At 37.4% G+C, this 27421-nt stretch overlaps 1 protein-coding gene across 15 annotated transcripts in view; it reads left to right on the top strand.

Moving 5' to 3' along the window:
- ENAH (ENAH actin regulator) overlaps positions 1 to 27421 on the top strand; it is a 157609-nt gene that overhangs the window by 97344 nt on the left and 32844 nt on the right. For 10 of the 15 annotated variants that reach the window (XM_015475063.3, XM_010813174.3, XM_024976700.2 and 7 more), the window contains one exon: positions 18477 to 18561. In XM_015475063.3, coding sequence (XP_015330549.1) covers positions 18477 to 18561 — 85 coding nt within the window. Of the gene's footprint in view, positions 1 to 13581; positions 13639 to 18476; positions 18562 to 27421 lie in introns of all 15 variants that reach the window. The other 5 variants (XM_024976698.2, XM_024976695.2, XM_059875678.1 and 2 more) reach the window with 1 other exon arrangement.

Genomic DNA, 27421 nt, shown 5'->3' with positions numbered 1-27421 from the left:
CTAATACAAAACAACTGATACACTTTTGAGATAATTTTCAGTGTTTTGGAAAGCTAAATAAACAATGTACATCATACATTCCAGCGATAGGATTATACCTCCTAAGTCAGATGTTAAACTTCTTTGTTGGGGACTAAAATTTGCCAGCTCTTTGTAGGGATGCTTATCTGAAACCAATCAGAAATCCTAATTAGCTGTTGTTGACACTTTGAAGAATTTCTGGATCTTGTGATTGTGCCACGATGCTGATAAGCAACATTAAATAGTCCTAGTACCTGAATTGAGGTCAACCAATTATGTATCTTTGCTTACTTAAGAAAGAACAAAGATTAATGATAAATACAGTTCCTTTGAACAAGCTCACTGTAAGTATCGAGTCCAAGGGGGTTAGCTAAAATAATAAAAGGGTTTCTAGCTGTTGAAAATGTTGAGAACTACTGAGTTAGGCATCTGGTTCGTATGCCCAACCTTTCTCATCCAGGGTTACGAGAGGGTTAAGCACTTATGCAAAATGACTTGGTGACTATTACGTTATAACATACAAATGATTATCTTTTATTTATAATAAAAGAATTAGAAAATATTTATTTCTGTGACTTTTAAGTTCCTGATCATTAGCTTTTTGGGAAAGCTGCTTTGTCTTGACTGTAACTCGAGTCTAATACTGTGTTTTTCTTAAGCACAGCTTCAGTCTTGTGTTGTAGAATTGATTAAATAACTAAAACAGACAAGATTTTTCTGATGAATCTGTGTTTCATAATTATAGAAAGTTATTTTAGCCTGAAGTTTGTTGTCAGACACTGTATTCTCTCTCATTCTTATTTCTCTGTTTCTTTGTCAGTTGGACCTCTTATTAATGTGTCTGATACAGGTCTAACTGGTGACTTCAGTTCTTTAGGCTTACTTTACAATAAACTTGAAGTTTAATTAATGGGGCTGCAGCAAACTGAGGATGTCATTCATGATTATTTACACAGTTATTTTTGTGATTATTTTCCTGCATGAGAATAGTTATTTGTATACAATTACTTTACTTGTCTTCTTGGATTGTAATCATTATTTGTTGCCCGTAGGTTGGAGAAGCATTTGCTGGATGTTAGACAGTTGAAAGTTCTGATAACTTTTTGTCGGACTTTTTCATATTTAACTATGGATGTAAGAGATAGGGAGAAGCTTTGATAGAACAGAATCTGTCTCATTGTCCACTGATGTGAAGACTCAAATTGCAGGATCCACTTCTGCTCTTGTGAGACCAGTTACAACAGTCGTAGCCAAACCTGTTCACAACTTTTACAGTTTAGTGTTTTTCCAATTGAAGTATAATTGATTCACAATATTGTACTAGTTTCAGAGTCACAGCTTAATTTTGGACATACTTTGATCAGTGTGTAGATGATAGTGTATACTGTTGGTTTGCTCGTGTTTGTATTCAGCAGAGAGCATGTACACGCTGGTGCAGTGCCTCTGAATTAACACTGGGCGTTCCTGTTGGTATGGTCTAGACAGGATAGCAAAATTCTAATTAATTCTAGTTAATCTTCTGAAGATGGTATTAAATGGTGATCTCTTTAACATCTGCTATTGACTTCCCTGCTGGCTCAGATGGTAAAGCATCTGCCTACAATGCGGGAGACCTGGGTTCAATCCCTGGGTCGGGAAGATCTCCTGGAGAAGGAAATGGCAACCCACTCCAGTATTCTTGCTTGGAAAATCCCATGGACGGAGGAGCCTGGTAGGCTACAGTCCATGGGGTCGCAAAGAGTCGGACATGACTGAGCGACTTCACTTTCACTTTCATACATACATAAGTAGCTCAGACAGTAAAGCGTTTGTCTACAATGCGGGAGACCTGGGTTCGATCCTTGGGTAGGGAAGATTCCCTGGAGAAGGAAATGGCAACCCACTTCAGTACTCTTGCCTGGAAAATTCCATGGGCAGAGGAGCGTGGTGCAGGCTACTGTCCACGGGGTCACAAAGAGTCGGGCACGACTGAGCGACTTCACTTCACTTCACATACATATATAAACAGTGTCACAATATTACATATATATAGACAATATATTATTATATATATATAATATGTGATATTATTTCATTAACCCGTTAAAAATTCCTAAGAGGTAGATGGTCTCATAAAAGAGGAAAAACCACAATGAACTGAATTACTTGTACTCCAGATAAGGTACTTACGTTACATGATGCTAGAGAAACAGAAATGAATGGTTCAAAATTGTTGACCTTAAGAGGCTATTGTGTAGAGAAGATAAGCCATGGTCAGAAATACCTGCAAGACGGCGTGAGAACCATGAATGGTACAGAGTGGTAATTAGGAAATGAGATAGGCAAATACAGCACGCTACTCATGTAAGGATACCAGAAATAACTCCTGTGAAGTAGACCTGCTATTTCTGTAAGCTTTTGCAGTTTCTGAGATGATTCACCTGAGGAAACTAGTGGCTTCTGTTTTCTGGAAATTTTCAGTGATAATTTGGCCGTGAAAGTGCCATTCATATAAGAAGAAATGCATCTTTATTAAGGAATTTCCTATGCAAATACTGTCCTGATCTTTACCGTGATAATACTGTACTAGACACAAAGAAATTACTTTACCTTGTTCAGACTTAAACTCACACTGGCCTCCGTGGATTTAACATTTTTCTTAAGTCACAGAACCATACACCCCGAGTTTGAAGGTACTGAGTGGATGACTGATGTCAGTTCCTGGAAACAGGTCTCTAGTGTCTTCTGCAGATAATACTAGGGAATGACCATAGGAGGTAGATTGGATTTTTGTGTATACCAAATGGCCTTGCAGTGGCTTTTTGTTGCTCTTAGAACAGAATACAGGCTTCTTACCAGAAATCCGGATTCCTTCATGAACTGGCCCCTCTTGACTCTGCATTAACTAAACATGCTCCCTGGTTCAGATCCTTGCACCTTCTATTCCTTCTTTCACCATGGTGAGTGTTTTCAATAACTTTTTTGTTTTTGGTGATTTATATGTTTATTACCTAAACCAGTCTTTCCCAGTGGGCTGAAAATTGCGCAGGGGAAAGGATTTTGTTGTCAAAAACACTTTAAAATGATTTGTATAAATAAATTTGGAGACAGTCCTAATACAGTGACAGTTACTGGCAGATTTTATTTGCATACAAAGATCAAATTATTCAAAGTGTCTTCTGCTGAAGGCCAAAAGATACATGCATTCATACATTTTTAAATGTAGCCTACAATCTTATTAATCTGGACTAATATATGATATATAAACATCTCTCAAGTATATTTAATACAGTAGTAGTAATTTACAGTATTTTTACATGAGGAGATGTTTGAGTCTCTAGAGTTTTGTTCTGAGGAAGCTAGAACTATTTTTCTGCTCCAAAGGGTTGCTGTTCTTTTGGGGAAACCAGCTTGAATTTATATCTTTTCCTTCTTAAGTAGGTACTTTTGCCTCAGTTTGGGTAGTTCAGTTTTATTTTCAAGTTATCATAACCCAGGCAAGAGCTAGGTTTTTAGGACTCTGGTATTTCCACATTGTCAATTAGTCCAGCAATTATTTCTCTGGCAGTATTTACTCTTTTATTCATTAAAGCATGAATTAGAACATGTATCATTTTAAAAACTTCCCATGAGTATTTCTTGTGTATTTCCTCTTCCTGTGAATAGTGATGGTGTGGTCCCTGTAGTCAGCTTGTAGAGTCTTGACTTGCTAAAAAACAAATTCAGCATGAAGTTGTTGCCAGAGGAGATTCAGCCAGATTGCCCATCTAAAGCCACCTCCCTGTTTCCTAGAGTCGCCCCTCCCTTTAATAGTTCTGTGCCCTGCCTTCTTATGGTTCTTGGTCATGAAGGTTGTAGAAATAACTTGCCTTCACCTGAATGTCTTCACACTGGGTTTTTCCTTGCTTTTTTAAAAGTTGATTTTCTTTTTCCTGGAAACTTGAGGGGTCCCAACCTTATAATCTGTTAAAAACTTTAGATGTATATTTCCAGGGTATTCAGGGATTTCTTTAAATTATACTGAACAAGGCTTTATAGGAATCCCTATTTACCCATCCACATAAAGGTTGTTTTTCAGTTGAAGACAGTTTTCTTTCCCTGACTTTTGTTTAAATATTTCTGGTGTTGTGTAAATCTCCTGCTTCTTAATTATAAAATTATACACAGATTCGTTCATTCTCATACTTATTCTCTCCCATTTACATTGTTTAGATGGATTCTTGTATGTAAAGGTACTTCTAACATAGTAGGCCTTCAGCGGGTTTTGGTTACATTGCATTGGTTTGGTAAAACTCCTGTTTAGTTAAACAGGTTTATCAGTCACCTGTGTGTATGTGCTCAGTCACTCAGTCGTGTCCAACTCTTTGTGACCCCATGATCTGTAGCCCGCCAGGCCCCTCTGTCCATGGAATTTTTCAGGCAAGAATAGTGTGGTGGTTTGCCATTTCCTCCTTGAGGGGATCTTCCCTACCCAAGGACTGAACCTCTGTCTCCTGCGTCTCCTGCATTGTCAGGTGGATTCTTTACCATTGCACCACCTGGAAGTCCCCTGCTGATCACCTACAATGTGCTGAACACCATGCTGGTTGCTGGTAATTGGGAAGATGAATATTACCTTTGAGCCATCTTGAGGTCTAGTGAGGCACACAGCTGACTCTAGTACGTGATATAAAGGGAAATTCATCAGTCATACAGTGAATTGTAAAGACCTTAAGCTGGGCCAGTTTTAATGTTTCATAGTGTGTTTCCTTCTGGGCTGTGGCTGGTATGGAAGTTTTCTTTTTCCCTTCCCCCTGTTTTATTTTTAAATAACAGTGTATTGCTGCTGCTTTTGTATAATAGTTCATTTTTAGAGAATGAATAGTAGTAAAAGACTGAGATTTAGTGAAAAATGTCTGATGAAGAAAATAAAAACTATAGGCCTACAGGTTGAACTAAGATAACTAAGACTATCATTTAAAGTATGATAATAAGTATTTTGTATAGTTTTCCAGAAAAAGAAGTTCTTTATTGAGTAACATCTATGGATCCTTAAGACTGGGAATATGGCACTCCTAATTTAAAGTTTGCTAAATTTTTTCGTAAGTTCAACAGTGTAGGTGTTGGCTTTTTTCATTTTCTTTGTTTGTCTCAGTACACTGATGTTTTGTCTAAATAACATACCCTCATGCTTGAATTGTTGTATCTAATTTAGGCCTACTAATTATTAGATATTATCTTTTTTAAAGAGTAGTGAAATCAAAGATACATATTGTTACAAATATAATTACATTTCAGAGACTGAAGTTAATGAGTTTAGTTTGTAGAGTAAGTTTTTATGTCCTTACTGACAGCCCACACCAATAACTTTTATATTTAATTCTATTTCATAAACTCCATGTCAGGTTAACAAACCCAATTTATTTTATTATATATTGAACAAAATTACTCTTTCAGTAAAATTTTACTTAATTTTGAGTTTCAAAAAGTAAATGTGGACATCTTTGTCATTTAAGCATCAGCTTTCCTGAGTTGTTTTAGATAGAAGTTGCTTCTTGGTTTCACCGATGAAGTGTCATGAATTATTGTGCAGAGAAAATGAGAAGGGAAGGGCAGTAGGGTTCCCAGAGAGGAGATAATTGTTCTGGCTTAACTAGGACAGGCCTGGTTTTGTATGAACCTTCCTGAATGGGTATGTATTCAGAGTCATGGCCTAACAAATGCCTTTGACTCTTTATTCCCCCTGAAGGACAAGCTGGTGGCAGAGGAATCTTCCTAGGCCAGCTCAAGTGTTTGGGAAGGATACCCAAGTGCTGGCTCTGCAGTCCTTCCAGACACCTGGGGTCACGCTGGTATTGTTAATCAAGTCACTTCCCTCATTGTGTACATCCAGTTCTCACGTCAGAACCTAGAGCCAGTTAGAGCTCCACCGATGGCAACTGCTCTTGGCAAAGAGCTTAAATTTCCAGCACAGCATTTTGCTCTGATTTTTTTTCTAATCAAGAAGTTACGTGCTTATTATAAAGTTTAAGCAGGATGGAAGAGCATAAAGAAGAAAGTAAAAATATCTAAAATCTTACCACCCAGAGGTAATTACATTTAATATTATCCATAATAGAAAAGTAATAGGCACTGAGATACTTTTCAACTTGGTCTTTCAGTTCCAAGAACACGAGCATGACAGGGCACTTCCCTTCCTCCCCCATTAACAGCTTTATTGAGCTTTACTTCATATACCATACAGTTTACCCATTTAAAGTGTACAATTCAGTGATTTTTAGTATACTGATAGAAGTGTATAACTATCGCCATAATCAGTTTTAGAGCAGTTTGATCACACCATTAAGCATTATCACCATTCTTACCCCCCACACCCCAGGTGGCTCAGTGGTAAAGAATCCACCTGCCAACCCATTGCCGTATTCATGCCTGGAAAATCCTGTGGACAGAACAGCCTGGCAGGTATAGCCCATGGGGTCACAAAGAGTCAGACATGACTGAGCAACTGAGCATGCACACACCCTTACGTCACCCCATTCCTTCATCCCTCCCAGCTCTTGGCAACCACTAACCTGTTTTCTGTCTCTATATATTTGCCTGTTCTGTACATTTCATATAAATGGAATCATACAACATGTGATCTTTTGTGACTGGCTTCTTAGCACAACTTTTTCACAGTTCATCTATTTTGTAGCATGTGTCATGCATGGCAGTTTGAAAAGTAAATCATTAGCACATATTTATAAATCCAGGCATACTTTCTAAATTTTAACAGCTGAGTTTCTCATTTTAACAGTTTATTTTCATGTGTTAAAGTTGTATACAGTGAAAGTAATGATTAATTCTGAACATTTTAAAAATAAATAGGTTATAACCAAAGCAGAAAGGCTTCCTCATATTTTTTTATAAAACCCAACATGTTAAAATGTGGTAAATGGTGTAAGGTAGAATCGTGTAGTGGTTTTCTGTGTCAAATTGATTGTATATAGAGAAGAATGCTGGACCATTTGTGAAATCTCTTAGGTTTATTGTCTTGGCTCTCAGGCACATTTTCTTGCCCAGCATTGTCCTGCCTTCACTTTTACCCCCATATCCAAGAGCATTAGCTTAGAAACTTCATACTTTTTTTTTTAAACTTCATACTTTTTTGATTCTCCTCTCTTACAAAAGTAGGGAAGAACAGACATGGTCTTTGAAAACTTCTGTGTTGCACTTTTAGAGTGAAAACAGTTTTCTTAGTTAAAAGAATTTCACCTCTTCACTTAAGGATGAGGGAACGAAATTGTGTGAATTTCCTTAAGAATGTTTTGAGGTGTTCTCATATTATTAGATGCTACCTCTCATCCCCAGATGAGCCTGGCCCATGGAATTGGGTCCCCATCCCCTCCCTCTTCTCCCTCCCACTTTGCCTAATATTAATGTTGCCTAAAACTTTTAAGTCTAGGCAGATTCTTCACATTTCTTAGAAAATTTAGTATTACCCAATTTTGTATTTATACTTAATTATCTCCTTTCAAATTTTTGAAGTGGAAAATCTTTAAAAACATAGGTAATTAATAAAACTTGAAACAGGAAATAAGAATGCCTAGGAAAGGAGGGAGGAATAATTATCTTAGTTGTCTGGAGACTAATAGTAACTCCTGCTGACTACCAGAAAGTTCTAATCTTCAAAAAGGGAGCATACTGGTTGACCAAGAAGATCACAGACAGAAGACATGTGCACATAGGAGGAGCATACAGCTCATTTGAGAATTTAAAAGGCCAGCGTACCCAGAGAGAAACAGAGTATGAGTTGGATGAGTTAGGGTACAGTTACATCATGGGGAGAAAGCACTGGATTTTGGTATTTATCTTTAGATCAGTGGAAAGCTATTGAAGCGATTTTACTAAGGGAGATGATTTGATCTGGTTTAGTTATTAAGCATTACTGGTTTCTGTGGGGGAGGGGAGAGGTAGGACAATCAGGATGAACAGATTAATTAGGTGATGCCATATATAGGCTAGTGATAGTGATGGTGTTAGTAGCTTCTGTGTCTGACTCTTTGCAACCCCGTGAACTGTAGCCCACCAGGCTCCTCTGTCCATGGAATTCTCAAGGCAAGCATACTGAATTGGGTTGCCGTTCCCTTCTCCAAGGGGTCTTCCCAACCCAAGGATCGGACCTGAGTCTCCTGCATTGCAGGCAGAGTCTTTACCTTTTAAGCCACAAGGGAAGCCCCATGTAAAATAGTCTAGGCTGGTGTATTTTATGTCCCTAAATGCATGTGTATTTATAGTTTATGTTTAGTATTGACATGTTGAATACATTATAAAATGTGAAATTATAGAAATATAAAAAGAATGAGAAAAAATGAACAGAAGTAGAAGTACTACTATTTTCTTTCCCATCGCAGGGTATGATTAGTATTCTGGGATATGAACCCCACTTTGCAAACCAAAAGATCCTGAATCAAAACAAGAGATCATGGAACATGAACAGTGGCAGTGGAGATGGTTTGGAGAGAGAAATGCAGAGATTGTATTCATAGGACTTGGAAATAGGTTGAATAGTAGTAATAGAGGGAACGGAATCCCCAGGTGGCTCAGTAGTAAAGAATCCACCTGCCAGTGCAAGAGCCACCGGAGACTTGGGTTTACTCCGTGGGTTGGGAAGATTCCCGAGGAGGAGGAAATGGCAACCCACTCCAGTATTCTTGGTGGAATAATCCCGTGGAGTGAGGAGCCTGGAGGGCTCCTTCCATGGGGTCACAAAGAGTAGGACACCACTGAGTGCACAATAGAAAAAAGAGGTGAAGAGAGCCCTAGATATCTGGTTTGCGTACCTGAATAGATTAGAGAGTTAACCAGATGCTGTAGTAATGAGCTCAACATCTTTGTTAAAGCATTCTGCCTGAACGTGCTGCTTTCTCTGAGCATATTCTTACTAATTTCTTAGTAAGGAAGGACAGGGAGGGGTGGGGGTGGGGGGATGGAGGTGGTACGGTGATTGATGGACAGGCCTTGATCTATGCTCAGGAGGAAGCAGCAGAGACACGAATGCTGGACATGAGTTACTCCTGCCTTTGGAAGTGTCATATAGGCCCTGCAGCTTGACTCTTCAGTTTCTTTAGCTGGAGGTAGTCACTCATTCCACATCCAAAGGGCTTACAAAACAGGTGTTGGAATGATGCTGTTGCCAAAGCCTAATCAATTATCAGCAATTTATCAACTGTGAGCAGTCATCTTCATACTTGCTTAGAAAGAAAGAAAATGCGTTTGAGGCCCTAATTTAGGGGAGAACTAAAGAAATGAAGAGGGGTGGGGAAACCCAACCATACAAACAGTTTTGCCTGAGACTCAGTAATTTAGAAAAAGAGAGTGGTGGTATTTTTTTCACTCATGACTATGGACATGTAATGTTTCATTTCCTGAGGTATGTAAGATTTTCCTTTGTTAAAAACTATATGTATTTTAAAACAGTTTGAAATTCTTTTGAAAATGTTTTAAAATACCACTTTAAAAATACCACACTTTGAGTAAAATTTACTATTTGTAAGTCTCATGTCATTTAGCACAGTGCCCTGCAGATAGAGTACATTTTTCCTCCCATTTTTATTGAGGTATAATTGACAAAATTGTAAGATGTTTACAGTGTACATCATGATGATTTGATACATGTATAAGTTGTGAAAGGATTTCTTCCATCTGGTTAATGCAGCTATTGCATATTTATCTTTTCTGTTTGGTTGATTGGTGGTTTTGTTTGGTAAGAACATTTATGTTCTTTTCTCAGAAAATTTCAGTTATACAGTACATTGTTATCAACTATGTTTTACATTAGATCTTCAGTCTTTATTCATTTTATAGCTAAGAATGTGTATACTTTTACCAGCCTATTATCGATCCACCCCACTCCCCAGCCCCTGGCAATCACTCTTCTACTTTCTGTTTCTGTGAATTTAGCTTTTTAGGTTCCACATCCAGGTGATTCCATGCAGTCTTTTCTTTGTCCAGCTTATCACAGTTAGCATAATAACTTCAAGATCCATCCACATTGCTGCTAATAATAGTATTTCCTTTTTCCTATGGCTGAATAATATTGCAGTGTGTGTATATTAATATATATATATTAATATAGTGCATCTTCTTTGTCCATTCATGTGTTAATGAACACTTAGGTTGTTTTGTATCTCAAGTTTTGTGACTGTTGCTGAACTGAACATGGGAATGCAGATTATTTCTTCAGTTACCTGTGTTCAGTTCTTTTGGGAATATACCAAGAAGTGGGATTTCTGGGTTATATGGTAGTTCTGTTGTTAATTTTGGGGGAAATTTCAATATTGTTTTCCATAGTAGCTGCCCCAGCTTCTATTTCATGGTACCTACTTTTTGAAGAGAGGCAACCATACCACACTGCAGCGTCTTCCTCCATTCTATTCTAGATGTATTAGAACAAACACAAGCACATTTGCTTTCAGTCAGTTCAGTTCAGTCGCTCAGTCGTGTCTGACTCTTTGTGACTCCATGGACTGCAGCATGCCAGGATTCCCTGTCATTCACCAACTCCCAGAACTTACTCGAACTCATGTCCATTGAGTCAGTGACACCATCCAACCATCTCATCCTCTGTCATCCCCTTCTCCTCCCACCTTCAATCTTTCCCAGCATCAGGGTCTTTTTCCATTGAATCAGTTCTTCCCATCAGGTGGCCAAAGTATTGGAGTTTCAGGTTCAGCATCAGTCCTTCCAATCCAAGGGACTCTCAAGAGTCTTCTCCAACATCACAGTTCAAAAGCATCAATTCTTCAGCACTCAGCTTTCTTTATAGTCCAACTCTCAACATCCATACATGACTACTGGAAAAACCATAGCTTTGACTAGACGGACCTTTGTTGGCAGAGGTCTCTGCTTTTTAACATGTTTTCCTGCCCTCTCACAACTGCTGACAGTAGCTCTTTGCAGTCATGATGATGATAACCTGGGGCCCTCGTGGTAGCCACTGCTAATTTGGATGCTGGTGCTGTGCTCACTCAACAGACCAGCTTTCCAGAGAGCACAAACCAAATGAAAACCAGCTCTAAGCAAACATTTTCTCATTTAATCCTCAGAAAAAATGCTGAGATGGGTAGTATCCTCATTACAAGTTGCTTTGAGATTAATTGCTGTGACACCTAAGGTTAAAAATGTGAATACTAAGAATCTACTATACTAATTCTTTATAGCAGTAACAGTAATACTGATCAAGTGACATCTTGTCATTTTCTCCTAGTATCTCACCCAAGGTTTCTGTACTCCCCTGCTTGTACAAAACACCTAACGATAAAGTATGTTAAAGGGTGGAGAAAGCCTGAGGGATAGCTGTTTTACAAACTATTAGAAATATATGAACAACCATGACAAGACTATTTCACGGTCGGTGTAGCTAATAGAGAGAGGTCATTTTTCTTTTCTTGAAGTCTAAAATAGAGGTTAAGTTTTGATTTTTTGATACATCTTAACCTCCTCAGTTCGTGTTTTCCTTTAGGGTCCATCCTTATTTCTCTAAGCCCTAAGCCTATTTTAATACGCTGATTTAAAGAGAAATGTCCCTTTTTTTCTTTTTCTAACTGAATTTCTTCAATCCGAACACTGAACCTTCTTTTCCCATATTCTATGCTCCTCCCTCAGTTGAGCAAAGAGTCAGCAGCATCAGTATTAAGCAGGAAGTGCTGTTAGCCTTATGCATATGATGGAATGAATAATTTAGTATCTTCGGGAAATGCAAACTGCAGTAGAACTCAATCTAGCTTATCAGAATTTAGATAGTTCTTTACAGGATGGTATGAAGTAAAAGTCAGTAGGAAAAAGATGTTTAAAGATACCAGGTTGCATAGAATATTGCATAATTGTTTAAATTGTCACGAGATTGGGAGTTTTGTGTCTTATGTGGTAATAATGTTTTACCTGCATTCTGACAAATGTCAGATGACTTTTTGCCAAAATGATTGGTAATGGAATGTGGCAGTTTCTTTGCTGTCAGAGACGAGATAATTTCTCAGGTTTTTCCTGTAAGTTTTTAATATTTTTCTTATTTTTTAATCCTTTAAATATAAATGAAAGGAACTGAAAGGTAAAACCTGAAGACTAGGCATGTTTATTTAATAAAGGCTTTATAGAAGTAGTCATTTACAGACATCGGTAAGACAGATCTTTTTTTTTTTAAGTTTAAACTTAAAATATAATTACTGATTGGCATGATCTGATTAGGCTAGTAGACATTTTATATGTGTGCCTGTGGTCTTTTTTTATGTCATTACTGTAAATAATTGTGCATGCTACTTTAATAATAATTGATTGGGTGGGTGGAAGTACTTAGCAAAGGTGACATTCATTAGTCTTGTTTGTGTTTAAAAAATCTGCTGTATTTAATATCTTTAAAGCAAGATTTAAACTTAATTGGATTGTATTAAATCTAATTTCTATAAATGGTAAAGATTTTCTTGATTATTTAAGATTTATTACCATTTGCAGGTGTATATTCTTAAAATATAAATTGGTTTGGTTCTGATTCTATGCAGACTTTTTTTAGTTAGCGTATATTGTATTATTAAAGAATACAGTTTTAAGGGAAATACTGTCTTGTTTGCCTTTCTTCAGTCTTTCTTAAGTCAGTATATTTTTAACTTGTTCACTGTTTCTTGATTAATACTGATTGGAAGAGAAAATCTTTCCCAAGCTGAAAAGAATTTCTTTAGTATTTTATAGAAAAGTATTGATGTAAAGTTTTGAATGTTATTAATGTAAAACTAAAAGAAATTTAGTTTTGTTTTTCCCACCCTAATTTTGAGTGTCATCTTGCTTTTATAAAAACCTTTTCATAAATTATCACCTCCTCCTCATTGAATTTTTTCACTTAAAGAGAATTTATCTCGTTAATACTCAAAGTAAATTTTAGTGTAGATGGCCTAAATACTAAATGGCCTTTTGATGTGGCCACACATTTTTAGTAAGATTTTTTTTCAAATGTGTATGCATACACACATGTTGAAGAAAAAGGAAAAGTAAAATGTGGCTTGATAAAACAATAGTTTTGATGTTTTTCAAAGTGAAAAATGAAGATATTCTTACTTTACATCAATGAATATGTAACACTTTAATTGTTGGAGGCTGTTTAAAATGGCTTTGGTCTTTTTCAACTAGGAGAAATTAGCTCATGTTAAGCTAATCATAAGCATTTCCCTTAAATTTTGTTCAGCTGCAGCTTCTTTTAAATGAGCAATACTGAAAGAGGGTAACTATCTTGAAATTAACTAATGGCCAAAGGTTTGACTCCGTGTATCTCAGATCCATTTACGTTTTAAGATAAATTGTAAAATGCAAATTGATGCGTTCTCTGATTGTGTAACTCAGGAAATAATTAAGCTGTAAGTGCATCATTTGATCTGTGGCTTATTATAGGGTTTTTCCACAAAAAAAAAAACACATAAAATTTTTTGAAAAAATTATGTCACAGAGTATGAGGGTCTAGCTAGGACGTATGTATAATACGTTTTGAACCTTTCAAAGCACCTTTTAGTTTATGTGAAGTTCTTCAGATGGCCCCGTTGTCTTTTGAAGCTTCTAACACCAAGGTGTCTGTTGCAGCCCAGAGCAAGGTTACTGCTACCCAGGACAGCACTAATTTGCGATGTATTTTCTGTGGTAAGCAACATTATGTTTACATTACTTTTTCAAGCTGTGGTACATACTACTTGCGCATTTCCATAACTTTTGTTTCCTTAGGCCATGGTCTGGTTTGTGGAATTTGGGATATACAGCAAGCTACTGTTTTATGTTGTGATATTTGTTGTGGTTCATGTAGGTGATTTGGTCAGCTTTTGAGTTGGCTTCCTAGCGAGGGTTTAGTTAAAATTAGGATCTCAGAACTAATTCTTGTTCACTTCTTCCAACATGAATGAGAGGGGTTTTTGTTTGTTCGTTTTTGTTTTTAACTACTTTGTTTGAGAGCAGTCTTTTAAATTAGAGTTTTAGAGGGAAAGTTTTATCCATGTTACTATGATATCAGGAATGTAATTGGGATTTACTGGAAGGGAGCGTTTGCTTAGCTTGAATTAGTTCCCAAATGTACATGTTGTGAGGCAGCTGTGAGCTCTTTCATGCTTTGATAGGTTGATTTCTGATCGACAGCCTCCTTGATTCAGTAGGTTAGATATCTGTGGCTTAGGAGTGAATTTAGGCTTATAGTGTGTTTTCTTTCACTCTCACGCTCATATACACATGTGTGCACATATATGTGTTGTTTGCATGGACAAATCAGTTATGTCACTTAGCCTTTTTTCCACATTACAGTTAATCAAGTATATGCATATCCTTCTCCTTACTCTAGGATATATCTGCATATGTAAACATTTACACACACACACAGACATACATCTGAATTCCTTTTAGTTTCATTTGATTCTAAAACTTTGGTTTTGAAAACCCCAGTTCAAAAAGTGACTTTTAAATCTTACAGGCGCAGCAGCCCCCGCCTTTGACTCAGATATGCCTTTTTTACCACTATATACCTTAACTGGCCAGATTATTTTATGAGAGATAGAATGATAAACACTACTAAAATGTTATATGAACAGTTCAGCTGTGTATCTTTATTTTATCCACGTGACTCAGAGTTTTTGATATGCTCCTTCAGTACTACTAATATTGTTTCTTTACCTATAAAGAGAATTGTTTTAAGGTTGATATACTTGCTGGTTTAGGCAAGGAAATATGTGTTATAAATTGCCCCCCAAAATGAAAATTCTGCTGCATTCCTTAATCACCTGAGGTTTTATTTTATGATTGTTCCAGGTGACAGTTATAGGAGTGGGCCTGTCATGCGGCCCTGTATAAACGCTTCACTCCATCTCAGATTCCTCAGTTAATCCTTGCAGATTAAGTGTTTAATTAGTAACCTTTAATTTTGATTTTTCTGCCTCCTCCTGGGGGTTCTTCCAGGCCATCTTTTGGACTAGCTGCAAGTGTGATTGTTCCTGTTTGTGTTATTAGGACTCTGTAGCTCTTTTTGAAAACTTACTTGATGTTCTATACTTTGCTACTTAATATGTGGGGTTTCACATGCAGAATAATAGATAGAGTTTACCTAGTTGCAGAATAATAGAGTTTACCCAGTTGCAGAGAAGAAAGAGATTTGGCCTTCATAAAGGTGAATTTTTTAAGCTGTAAAATAAAAGCAAATTTCCCCCATTATTACCTTTGATTGATTGAACTGTGTGCAAACAATATAATTACCACATTGCTAAGTTTAAACTTGATTGTATTGTGTATAATAACACTTATTTGTCTTTTAGTCCTGTGTTTTTAAATAGTCTGTGGCTAAGTGTGAAACAAGATATGGGAAAATTAAAATGTGACAATAAGTGAAATGTGCTTTAGCCAAAACTCAGTACTAAAGTCAAGACTGAAATACCATTCATTCCTGGTTTAGAGAGATGTTCTGTTTGATTTCCATCATTTGTAAATTACTGTATCAGCGACATGGACACATTTTCTTTATTAGAATCAGTGATTTACATACTTTGCTACATGAATCCTAGCCAGGACACATTAAGACCAACTATTGTCTCTGGCTCTGGTAATAAAACAGAAAAAAACTTAACTCTCATATAGCTACTGTTCTTTATGATACTAGAGTAGGGACAGAGCAGGTTCACTTGTCTCTTCTCCCTTTTCCCTCCAAAAGAACTGTTGACTATCCTGTGATGCTCCTAAAATGTTGTTATTTAACCCACTTGTTAGAAAACTACTTTTTTTTTTTTTTGGCATTCTCTGAGAACACAGATACTCATGTAGACATATGACCTGTGTGCAGTGACCAGTAGTTGTGTTACAGAAAGTACAGTGGCAGCTGACAGCCTGTACTCTCACCTGCTACTTCATGTTGTGTGGTGCCTTTGGTATAATTTACCAACTATGTAGCCCCGTAGAGTGTTGGACGAGAAGAAAGAATGTAATCGTGTACCTAAAGTTCATAATTTACCTAGAACTCTTACTTAATCTCACAGTACATTTATATTATTTTTAAATGCACATACATTTCAATGTGCTTGTTAATTGTGAGTTGACTGTATTGATAAAGAGGAAACAAAATAACCAGATTAAATATGGATGTGAGAAAATGCTGGGGGAGGAGGCTTCTCCTTTTCTGTTCCCACCCCCACCCCTTTTAAAGAAAGTTTTTGGGAAGATAACCCATTATCACCAAGAACCATGTAGAAAAGAATTTTAAAGAGTGTCTTTTAGTTCTTGGATTCCTCCCATTTAAAAAGGATCTTCCTTGTTGTAAACTATTTTTATAATTAGCAATATAAGCCAGAAAATATTACCCACATTTTTTAAAGCTCCTTTTAAAACAAGTTTGCTGAGTAAACTTAAAACTCAAAACTTAAAAAAAAAATCCAAATTAGTTTTTTATGAATTGCTAAAAGAGAGCTTTCTCACATTCAGATTTTTTTGTGAGTTATATCAAACTTTCGTTAGTTTAATTTAAAAAACCTTTAAATGAAATCAGTAGGATTGAGTTATTGACATCTTTCTCTTTGTGTTGAAACTTAACATCAAGAGCTTTTAATTGGTGAATTTAATCTATTAATACTATTGTTACAATAATAATTACAGTGCCTGGTATAGATGTGTTAGGATCAAATTTGAGATTGATGCCAAACAAATCCGACATTCACCTGATTAATTATTTGAGCTGCATGAGGTTTTAACTTAAATATCCAAACATTATTTTTGAAAATTGTTAAACCATGATGGTCTTGTGAGTTGCCCATGCTAAATACTCACATTTAATATTTTTTTGATAAATATAACTTTGGAAATACTGCCTCCGACTAGTTTATGTTTTCAAAAGTACCCTCCCACCTTGTTTGTCCCCGTCCTTCGGCCAGAAGAGACAAGTAATGTACACTGAACATTAGTATATGGCTTAATACGGCAGTCTGTTTTTGTATCATTATCTTGATATCAGAAAGGAGAGAATTCCAGTTTGTTTACTAGACACTATATATTTTCATTTATGCAAACATTTAAATGCATTCTTAATTTTAGAAGCTTTTTGATTTTTTGTTGTTGCTGTTACTGATGACATGGAATTAATATATTTTTATATTTCCTTTATGTGGCTCTTAAAATAGCAGAGACTTTTAGGAAATCTAGTGAAGTATCATTGCAGTTGTCATCTAATTTGTCTTCAGAGGACAAATTAAATGATTAAAAACATGTAAAGAGATGAGGGAAAAATTAGTAGGTAAGTGCAGATCAAATTTTTTTTTACACTTGCGATATAACAAGTACTGTATTATATTCTAATGAACCTTATCGTTCTCTTTGTGAAATCTCCACTAGTATAAAATAGATACTTTGGGCTGTTAACTCAGATTTACAAGAATTTGCTTTAGCACTTAGAAGCATTTATTTATTAACTGTCTTTTATACTAGTGGTCTATAAAAACACTTTCAAAATATCTGCCAGGGGCCTTTGCTAGCACACTAGAATTCACAAATATGTATAGCATTATCATTATGCATATATTTCTCTCCAAGAGTGAAAGATAACTACTATTTCTTTATTCTCTTCTTTACTGGATTAAATTCAAGATTGTTCTATTATAACTATAAGCATTGTATATTAGGTCCAGTATTTTATTTATCTCATTTTGTGACACAATTTTTATATCCAGTGACATTAAAATGTCCCATTGTTTAGTGGCCTTCTTTATGAGATGCTAAAAATGGGTCTGCATTTTATATGACATGGGAATGAATGGTCATTAGTTTCTCATGACAGAATCGTGTTGGTTTGAATGCAGGTTTTTTGTTTTGTTTTACCCCAAGTGAAAAATTATTGCAGTTATCTCTGTTACATTAAAAAGTTCAGATAAGTAGATTAATTATATGTGAAAGTTTAGCAAATGTTTGTTTTCACCAGTGCTGGAAATGCCAGGCCATTAATAAGAATGGCAACTTAAAGTGGGCAAGTTTGATAAATGCATTAGCGTGCATCAGTCTAGTAATAAGGTTCTCATGCTTTCTCTCTCCTGTTTTTCATTTCCAGTGTTCTATTTAGGTGAGTTTTTGAATTCTGATTTTTCATTTAAGTTCTCCCTCTCCACTTCATGAATAAGTACCCCAAAGAGAATGTCTCATTGTCTTAGAAAATGTCAAGCTTAGGTGCCTATTCAGATGCTCATTGAACACTTGTTTTACTCAAGCTCTTCATATATAAATGTTTATTTTTCCTTTATTGTTGATGTTTTCCATTTGTTTCAAGTAAGCCTTCTGGAAATAATGACAGTATTTTGTTGCAGTCTTTCATTTGCTGTGTGTTATATGAAGCTTATATTTTATTTTGCTAAACAAAAAGAAGATACATTTGTAATTATGTGATGGTTTTATGTTATTCTCATGATTTTACCTCCTCTATCCAGCACAATATAAAGATAATGTTCATTTATAATGTTTCCCTCCCTTTTTAGGGCCAACATTGCCTAGGCAAAATTCACAACTACCTGCCCAAGTTCAGAATGGCCCATCACAAGAAGAATTGGAAATTCAAAGAAGGTAAATTCCCAAGTTATTATTTGCCCCTGTCTACTGCAGAAGACCAGTCTGTGAACATCTGATATTGAAAGTAGATTGTGTCTCATCATGAACTGTGCACTGTTAAGAAGTCTTCAAGACATCTTATTTTTATAGCTGTTATAAATTAATCTATGATTGTTATGGCTGTCAAGTGACTAATTTGGAAGGTTGAAGTAGTGTTGACTGTATAAGGCATTGGACATTAGATATGACTTAGTAATGAAGTGTATAGTCATTCTGATTTTGATTAAACTGCTGGTTTAATGAAATCAATAATATTATCTTCATTATTTTCAGTGTAGTGTAGAAATACATTTGAAATTATAATACATCTTCATCTAGGGATTTTTTTTTCTGAATTAGCAAAATAGTCTCTAAATTATAAGCTACTTTATAACAAAACAGTTTTATAAAATTCAGGTACAATCAGTAACTAAAATTAAGCTAGTCAAACCAGGTGTCCTACTTAAAGAAAGGAAAACTTTTTGGAGATGTTGATGTTGCTTTTTATTACTAGTAGATTACCCCTGTTTTGTTCTGGAAATTGATAGCCATCATGTAGATGGAATTTTCCAGTTGAAAGGGATTTGCTCCATGCAGGCCAGTATTTTTTATTGTTGTCTTTGATTTGGACCTCACATCTGAAACATTCTTTATATTCTTTATGTTATTAATACATGTGCCACGTTTCCCTGACGGATGGTCAAGGGATCTCTTGCTGTGGTTCTGTGTTGGTTACTTTGCTGTGTAATTACTTAGTTCTTGAAGAATGCCCTCCAGGATCTCCCAAAATGAATTTTGTTTTTGACAGTGTGTATCTTCAGGTAGTTCCAGAAATAGCCTCCATATTTGGTGAAACTATGTCTGCCCTTTAGAGTGATGCTGTGACAGATATGAATAAAATGAGTTTCTGTAGAAATAAAGAAAATTGAAAGGACATAATCATTTCAGTTCTGTGTTGAAAGTTTTAAACATACTAGGATAATTCTAACAGAAATTGTAATGATCTGTCTCTCACACACACACAAAGAAAAGTAGTTAGTAAAAATTATCATAGCGGACTTCCCTACTGGGCCAGTGGTTAAGACTCTGTCTTTGCACTGCAAGGGGCACATGTTTGATCCCTGGCCAGGAAACTAACATCCCAATGTTAAGAGTAGTAGATTTGTAGAAGGCTAGGAAGAATCAGGAGAAAACCCTGAACATAGTAAGTACATAATCTTTGGGTGCTACAAAGTGGGCAAGCAAGCAATCCCAGACACAGTTGCTGGAGGCCAGGACAGTAGAGAATAGAGACAGAAACCATCTGCTAGTACTGCTGACTCATTCAGGGTCACAGGTGGGACATCCGCTTTGCACAGGGCTGTCAACTTGCAGCATACAGTTTTAGTTGGAAGTGAGTATTTTAAGTGAATTTTTAGTAATTGTTACTAGAACACCATGCCTCATGTATGTTTTTTCTCTTTTCAAAGTGTTCATCTGAGCGAAGTTTTTCTCTTTGTATATAAGTAGATGCTTTTGAGTTTGAAAAGTGAAGATGTTTACATTACTTGTTTAGTTGAAGACTTGAACTCAGTCATTTTGAAGCATAAAATCCAAACTTCTGAAAAGTTCATATAAATTTTATATTTTTTGTCCACAGTCACGCATAGACTGCTTTCTCCTTCCACATGACACCAACCAATTTCCTTCTCTCTCCAATATTTATTTCATCTTCATTCCTTTTCTTTATTCTCCACCCACTTCTTTTTTATTCTTATGAAATCTGCCTGTGTCTCCACAGATCTACTGGACATGCTGCTTCCATCATTTACTTAGACTAGTCTTCTCTTAGAACACATGTACCACTTCTCTTTCTTCCTTTTGATACCTGAGAATCTCTTCTTTTTCCTAACCCTTCTCCTTTTCTCTCCTTTTTGTACCTCTTTGTTTTCTTACGTAAGTTTTTACACTAAACTATCTTTATTTTTTCTTTCTGCACATAGTATAACCTTTGAAAAATTGATGGTTTGGTTGGGTCTTGTAGTTTTATGCTGATGGCTTCAAAATCTACAGCTCCTAATTATCCAGTAGAGATCTAAACCCATATTTCCAGTGAAATGGAGTAGAGTCATGGGTCCTTTTTGAGAACTGGGAGGAAGTGGTAAACTACTGCCTCCTTCTATCTTGTCCCCCGCCACAGACACACCCTTCAGATAGGTGTGTGTGATTGTGCACACGTCTATCCTTACATGGTCCAGAGGATCACAGACCCCTTTAATTCCAACAATGGATGCTCAATGAAAATTCCTGTGTAGAGCTCATCCACCTGGGTATCCCACTGATGCCTGAGTTTAAACCCTTATGATGTCATTCGTAATGTACATTCCTTCTTCTCTCTAATATTTCTCCCAGAATTGCTACTTGGAAAGTCTATAATTATCTTCATTCATGATATCTATTCAAGTACAGTTCTTTCTTTCTTTCTCTAAAAGCCTGTTGGGTTTACTGTTCTAATAGTCTCATTGGTAGTAGCTTTCTCCAGTATTTATTCTCTTATATACTACTATAGATTAGACTTTCTAGTTTTTCTATCTTTAACCTAGATCCCTTTCGGTTATTCCTACTTTATTACTGCCAGATTAATTTTTTTTATTAAACTTTTTTTGCTCAAACAGTACAGGAGGGTCTCAAGTTAGGGAGGGTAATCTGCTGCACAATTATGCCTTCTCCTCATATTAATCACCAGATTTAAACATTTTTAACCATTTCTACCTTAAGTACTTTTGATGAGTTCTCCCATAATAATTTGTTTATATTTCTATTTTTTGACTAGTCACATTACAGAGAGTAGCTATTGAATCTTTGCTATGAAAAATGAAGATTTATTTACCTCCCCTGCCAATTATGAGTAGTTACTATTTTCAGTCCTTCTAAGGCTTTGCTGGTAGCTCAGCAGTAAAGAATCTGCCTGCCAGTGCAGAAGACACAGGTTCGATCCCCGGAGAAGGAAATGTCAACTGACTCCAGTATTATTGCCTGGAGAATTTAATGGACGGAGGAGCCTGGCGGGTTATAGTCCATGGGGTCGCATACAACTGAGTGACTAAACAACAACAGTCTTAGACAGTATGTCTTAACTCCTAACTCTGTAAGAAGAGTGCAGTAGTTCTGTACATCCCGCTGCCCCCTTTCTTCCATTCTGCAACCTAGCTTTGGCAGACACGTCATCTTTTTTATTATTTTCAAGGTTTATACATTTGCAGTCTTTCTGTTACTATTATTAAATTTTTGTCTTTATGTTATGTGATCTTTTTTCCCCCTTCCTAGAATCCATTTAACCTTCTTAGTAACCACAGTAGTCTGAGTTTTCACCAAGATGTGATAAGTTTAGGTTTTGGGGTCCTCCCCTGTTTATTAAGCTCAATACTTGGTGGACTGTTAATGTTTAAGACTTAGCCACAACTCCTAAATTTTTAAGAAGTTTTAATTTCTTTAACCATTTCCTTCTGTTTCTTCTGTTCTCTTTTTGGGGAGCTCCTACTGATCAAATGCTGGGCCTCCTGAGTTATTTCCTTATGATACTGGTGTTTTCTCATTTCCTGCCTCTGTTTCTTTGTTCTGTATTCTTAGTGATATTTTTTAAGATATTTATTTATTTATGGCTACATCAGGTCTTAGCTGTGGTGCACAGCTTAGGAGTGCATGGGCTCTGTAATTTGTGTTGCACAGGCTTAGTTGCTGTTAGGCATATGAGATCTTAGTTCCCTGACCAGGGATTGAACCTTTGTCCCTTGCATTGGCAGGCAGATTCTTAATTACTGGACCACGAGGGAAGTCCCTTCTTGGTGATATTTTTAACTGTACCTTCTAGACCAGAACTGTCCAGTAGAAATAGAAGCTACATATTCAATTAAAATTTTTCTAATAGCCATACCAGCAGAAGTAAAACATAAAATTATTTTTAATGATTAGGGAGCAGAGGGATGACTGGTGAATTTTCTTCAGATAATGTGTGTGTTTCTTCATCAGCTTGATTAAGGTTATGTTTCACATTTCCATCCTCTTGTATCTGCTCGTCTCAAGTTAGGTCTTCCCCAGCTTCTTCTCATGTCTGCTTCAGCCATCCTCCTTGTGTGTTCTGGACTCTGGATGCCTCCACTCTTCAGTCCAGTTGTGTTCAAGGCTAAGTGTTTTGTTCTAAGTGCTTATAGTACATGATGGTGAGGAGTGGTGGACAAAAAGCCTCACCCTAATCAGAGAGGGAATGTGGCATGGTGTAGTAGAAGTTGGTCAGTGCTGTGGGGAGAAGTAGAGCTGAATAAAGGGAATATATGTTGCAGGAAGGCAGGGGAAGTGGTTATAACTTTAAAGAGGTTGGTTGGAGTGCATCTTCTAGAAATGAACGGAAGGAGTTAGCAGAGTAGATGTCTGGGTAAGCGCATTGCAACAGAGAGAATGGTTCTGCAAAGCCTTAAGGCAGGACTGTGCTCACGTGTGTAGGGAGGAACAAGGAGATGTTGAGGCTTTAGCCGAGAGAACAGATGCAAAAAAGGAGAGTCGTATCATGCAGGACCTTGCAGGCAATTATAAAGAATTTATCTTTTATTCTGAGAGAAATGAAGTACCCATTGGATGATTTTGATGGGAATGATCTGGCTTAAAATTTTAACAGAATTAGTCTGGCTGCTCTAATTCTGTTAATTATGGGATTCCCTGGTGGCTCAGATGGTAAAGAGTCTGCCTGTGATGCGGGGGACCAGTGTTCTATCCCTGAGTCAGGAAGATCCCTTGGAGAAGGAAATGGCAACCCACTCCAGTATTCTTGCCTGGAAAATCCCGTGGACCGAGGAGTCTGGTGGGCTACAGTCCATGGGTCACAGAGAGTTGGACATGACTGAGCGATTTCACCTCTTAGTCTGGCTGCTCTGTTGAGACCTTAACTAGGTGGGAGATAATGGTGGCTTCCCCAGGTAGTGGGAGCAGTGAGAAGGGTCCTCACACTTTCTGGTGGACTGACTGTACGCGAGTGTGAGAGAAGAGGAGTTGTGGCTTTTAACGTGAACTAGTGGGAAGGATGAGATTACTATGAACTGAAACGGGCGAGACTGAGTAGATTTTTTTGGGAGAGATCAGATGAATTTTGAAAATAGGTAGTTGGATGAACTAGTCTGTAGAAACTGGGAAAGAATTCTAGACATGTAACTCCTCCCTACCCTTTCTGTCTTCCGAAAATTTGATGATAAATTTGGTCTACGAAAGACCACTCTGTAATTTCCTACTTTGTAATGGGTTTGTTTATGCACACTTTAAATTCCATTAGCATTCTGGAGTGGGGAAAGATAGTCTGACTGGTCAAATCTACCAACTTGAGTAAGAGTCCAGACACTCCTGTCACTCGCCGCCTGCATTCCTGGGGGCCAGCTCTCCTTACACCCAGTTCAGTTCTCTGGCCTGGAGAGCCCCTCCATGTGTCTCTTTCCTCTGTATGACTGTTTCTACACCATACTCTGTTCTTCCCTCTGCGCTTCCCTGAGTAGCATTTTACCTCTTCTGTCCTGCCCTTCTTGTTTTTTTTGTCTTATCATTTTTCTGTAGACTCTTCTCCGGGTATTTTAATGATGTTCTTTTCTGAACTCCTACAATTTAACCACACGCTTTTTATATTTTATTGTTTGTTGTTTATTTTACATATGAGTCTTAACCTCTACAGTAAACATCGTTGGCTATTTGAGAGTAGGATCCTGAATAAAGTTTTTAATAAAAAGCCAAAAAGCTAGTGGTACTGAATTCATTTATATGTAGGTGTTGGGACATAACAGGCAGAAAATAGGAGTTCATAAGGTTGTTGGGACCATTAAATAAGATAATACGCACTCTTTTCATGCTGCCTGGGCTCTTCTGTCTGTGCTCTGAGAGCCGGCGGGAGGCATTCCTGACGAGATGTTCTCTGAGCTGTGCCTTGAAGAGGAAGTGAAGTAGGAATCTGAATCTGATTTCTGAAGAATCTGCTTTTGTTTGGGACAGTCCATTGGACATTGAGGAACTTCATTTGCAACTTTAGGGACATCAGTTGTACAATGTGAAGACTAGGAATGGCCATCTGCTTTCTGGTTTCTGCAGTTTTGTTGATGAGTGGTGTTACAAATTGAATAGTGTCTCCCAGGAAATCCACCACCTCAAAATGTAACTTTTTGGAAATAGAGTTGTTAGTTATGATGAGGTCATACTTGAGTGAGATGGACCCCCTTTGTCAAATGTGACTGGTGTCCTTATAAGAAGATGAGAAAGTTACAGAAGCAAGATAATCATGTGAAGACACAGAGAGCACCATGTAAAGACGGAGGCAGAGACTATAGTGATCCTTCTGCAAGGCAAGGAATGCCAAGAATTAACGGCCTTCTGAGAAGGAAGAGGAAGCATGGACAAGACTCTTCCCCTGAGGCCCTTAGAAGGAACCGGCCCTGCTGACACCTTGATCTCAGACTTTAACCTCATACTGAGGCAGTGAATTTCTGTTGTTTTAAGCCACCTAGTGTGTGGTTCTTTATTATGTAACCAAAGAAACCAGTATAGGTGGTCACTAACTTAGTAGGCCAGCAAAAGCTAAACTGACGCAGGACAGAGAAGAGAAGATGTGGGCGAGAGGCCGTACCAGGGAGGGGATGAGTGAAAGCCGCCAACTTGGTCTCTTTCCCTTGCTCAGTTGCCGTCATTGGCAGCCAGACCGTAGAACTCAGGTGAGGATGAAGAGTCCTCCTCCAGAAACTTGCTCAGCCAAGAGAAAAATCAAAGATGTTGACATCCAGGGTCCTTCCCAGTGAAGCTCATTTTTTTAAGGCCTTCTGAATCAGCTTTAGTACTGCTTATAAATGTGAGTGGACAGCCAGGGATCATCATGTCTTTAAGGATAACTTCTACAACATGAAGACAGATCAAAACAAACAAAAAAATTGATATTGGAGGAAATAGATGTAATAACAGGGAACAGAAGAAAACCTAAAAATATACTGTAATAGCTTCAGAGAACTAAGAATATATTTTATTCATAAAGCAAACATTTGTAGCTATTTTAGACTTCCCTGATATTCCAGAGATATTGCTTTCCTAATATGGCAGGAATGGGAAGTGGGTTCGATCCCTGGTCAGGGAACTGGATCCTGCATGGCAGAGCTTAAAGATCCCATATGCTGAAACCAAGACCTGATACAGGAAAAAAATATGTGCGTGTATCTATATACAAATATATAGAGAGATATTTGTATCTATATGTAATATAGATCAGATCCGATCAGATCAGTCGCTCAGTCGTGTCCGACTCCTTGCGACCCCATGAATCGCAGCACGCCAGGCCTCCCTGTCCATCACCAACTCCCGGAGTTCACCCAGACTCACGTCCATCGAGTCAGTGATGCCATCCAGCCATCTCATCCTCTGTCATCCCCTTCTCCTCCTGCCCCCAATCCCTCCCAGCATCAGAGTCTTTTCCAATGAGTCAACTCTTCGCATGCGGTGGCCAAAGTACTGGAGTTTCAGCTTTAGCATCATTCCTTCCAAAGAAATCCCAGGGCTGATCTCCTTCAGAATGGACTGGTTGGATCTCCTTGCAGTCCAAGGGACTCTCAAGAGTCTTCTCCAACACCACAGTTCAAAAGCATCAATTCTTCGGCGCTCAGCCTTCTTCACAGTCCAACTCTCACATCCGTACATGACCACAGGGAAAACCATAGCCTTGACTAGACGAACCTTTGTTGGCAAAGTAATGTCTCTGCTTTTGAATATGCTATCTAGGTTGGTCATAACTTTTCTTCTAAGGAGTAAGTGTCTTTTAATTTCATGGCTGCAGTCACCATCTGCAGTGATTTTGGAGCCCAGAAAAATAAAGTCTGACACTGTTTCCACTGTTTCCCCATCTATTTCCCATGAAGTGGTGGCACCGGATGCCATGATCTTCGTTTTCTGAATGTTGAGCTTTAAGTCAACTTTTTCACTCTCCTCTTTCACTTTCATCAAGAGGCTTTTGAGTTCCTCTTCACTTTCTGCCATAAGGGTGGTGTCATCTGCATATCTGAGGTTATTGATATTTCTCCCGGCAGTCTTGATTCCAGCTTGTGTTTCTTCCAATCCAGCGTTTCTCATGATGTACTCTGCATATAAGTTAAATAAACAGGGTGACAATATACAGCCTTGACGAACTCCTTTTCCTTTTTGGAACCAGTCTGTTGTTCCATGTCCAGTTCTAACTGTTGCTTCCTGACCTGCATACAAATTTCTCAAGAGGCAGATCAGGTGGTCTGGTATTCCCATCTCTTGAAGAATTTTCCACAGTTTATTGTGATCCACACAGTCAAAGGCTTTGGCATAGTCAATAAAGCAGAAATAGATGTTTTTCTGGAACTCGCTTGCTTTTTCTACGATCCGGCGGATGTTGGCAATTTGATCTCTGGTTCCTCTGCCTTTTCTAAAACAGCTTGAACATCACACACATATATATTTTAAAAAGAATGAGTGTAAAGAAATGTACTTAGAAAATTTTTTTGAAACAGCATTAATTTTAATAATAGGAGGCTTGAAAAATAAGAATGAGGCAATTGTCCTGAAAATAGCAGTAAAAGAGATAGTATATGAGGGGAAAAAAATTAAGATCAGATTAGGTGGCACTCCATCTAAATAATAGGAATTTTAGGAGAACAAGATCAAAAATGTGAGGAAATGGAACCTGCAAACAAATAATATAAGGAACTTTCCTGGAATTCAGTGACCTGATCATGGTCAGGGGTGCTGACTTCTTCTGAAAAGGGCCTGACAATAAAGGTCCTAGACTTTGTGGGCCACAAGGTCTCTGTGGCATTAGTTCATC

Source organism: Bos taurus, chromosome 16, assembly GCF_002263795.3.
Source record: "Bos taurus isolate L1 Dominette 01449 registration number 42190680 breed Hereford chromosome 16, ARS-UCD2.0, whole genome shotgun sequence".
Classification (NCBI taxonomy): domain Eukaryota; kingdom Metazoa; phylum Chordata; class Mammalia; order Artiodactyla; family Bovidae; genus Bos; species Bos taurus.
Note: the sequence above shows the minus strand (reverse complement) of the source record. Positions and strands in the feature narration are given on the sequence as shown.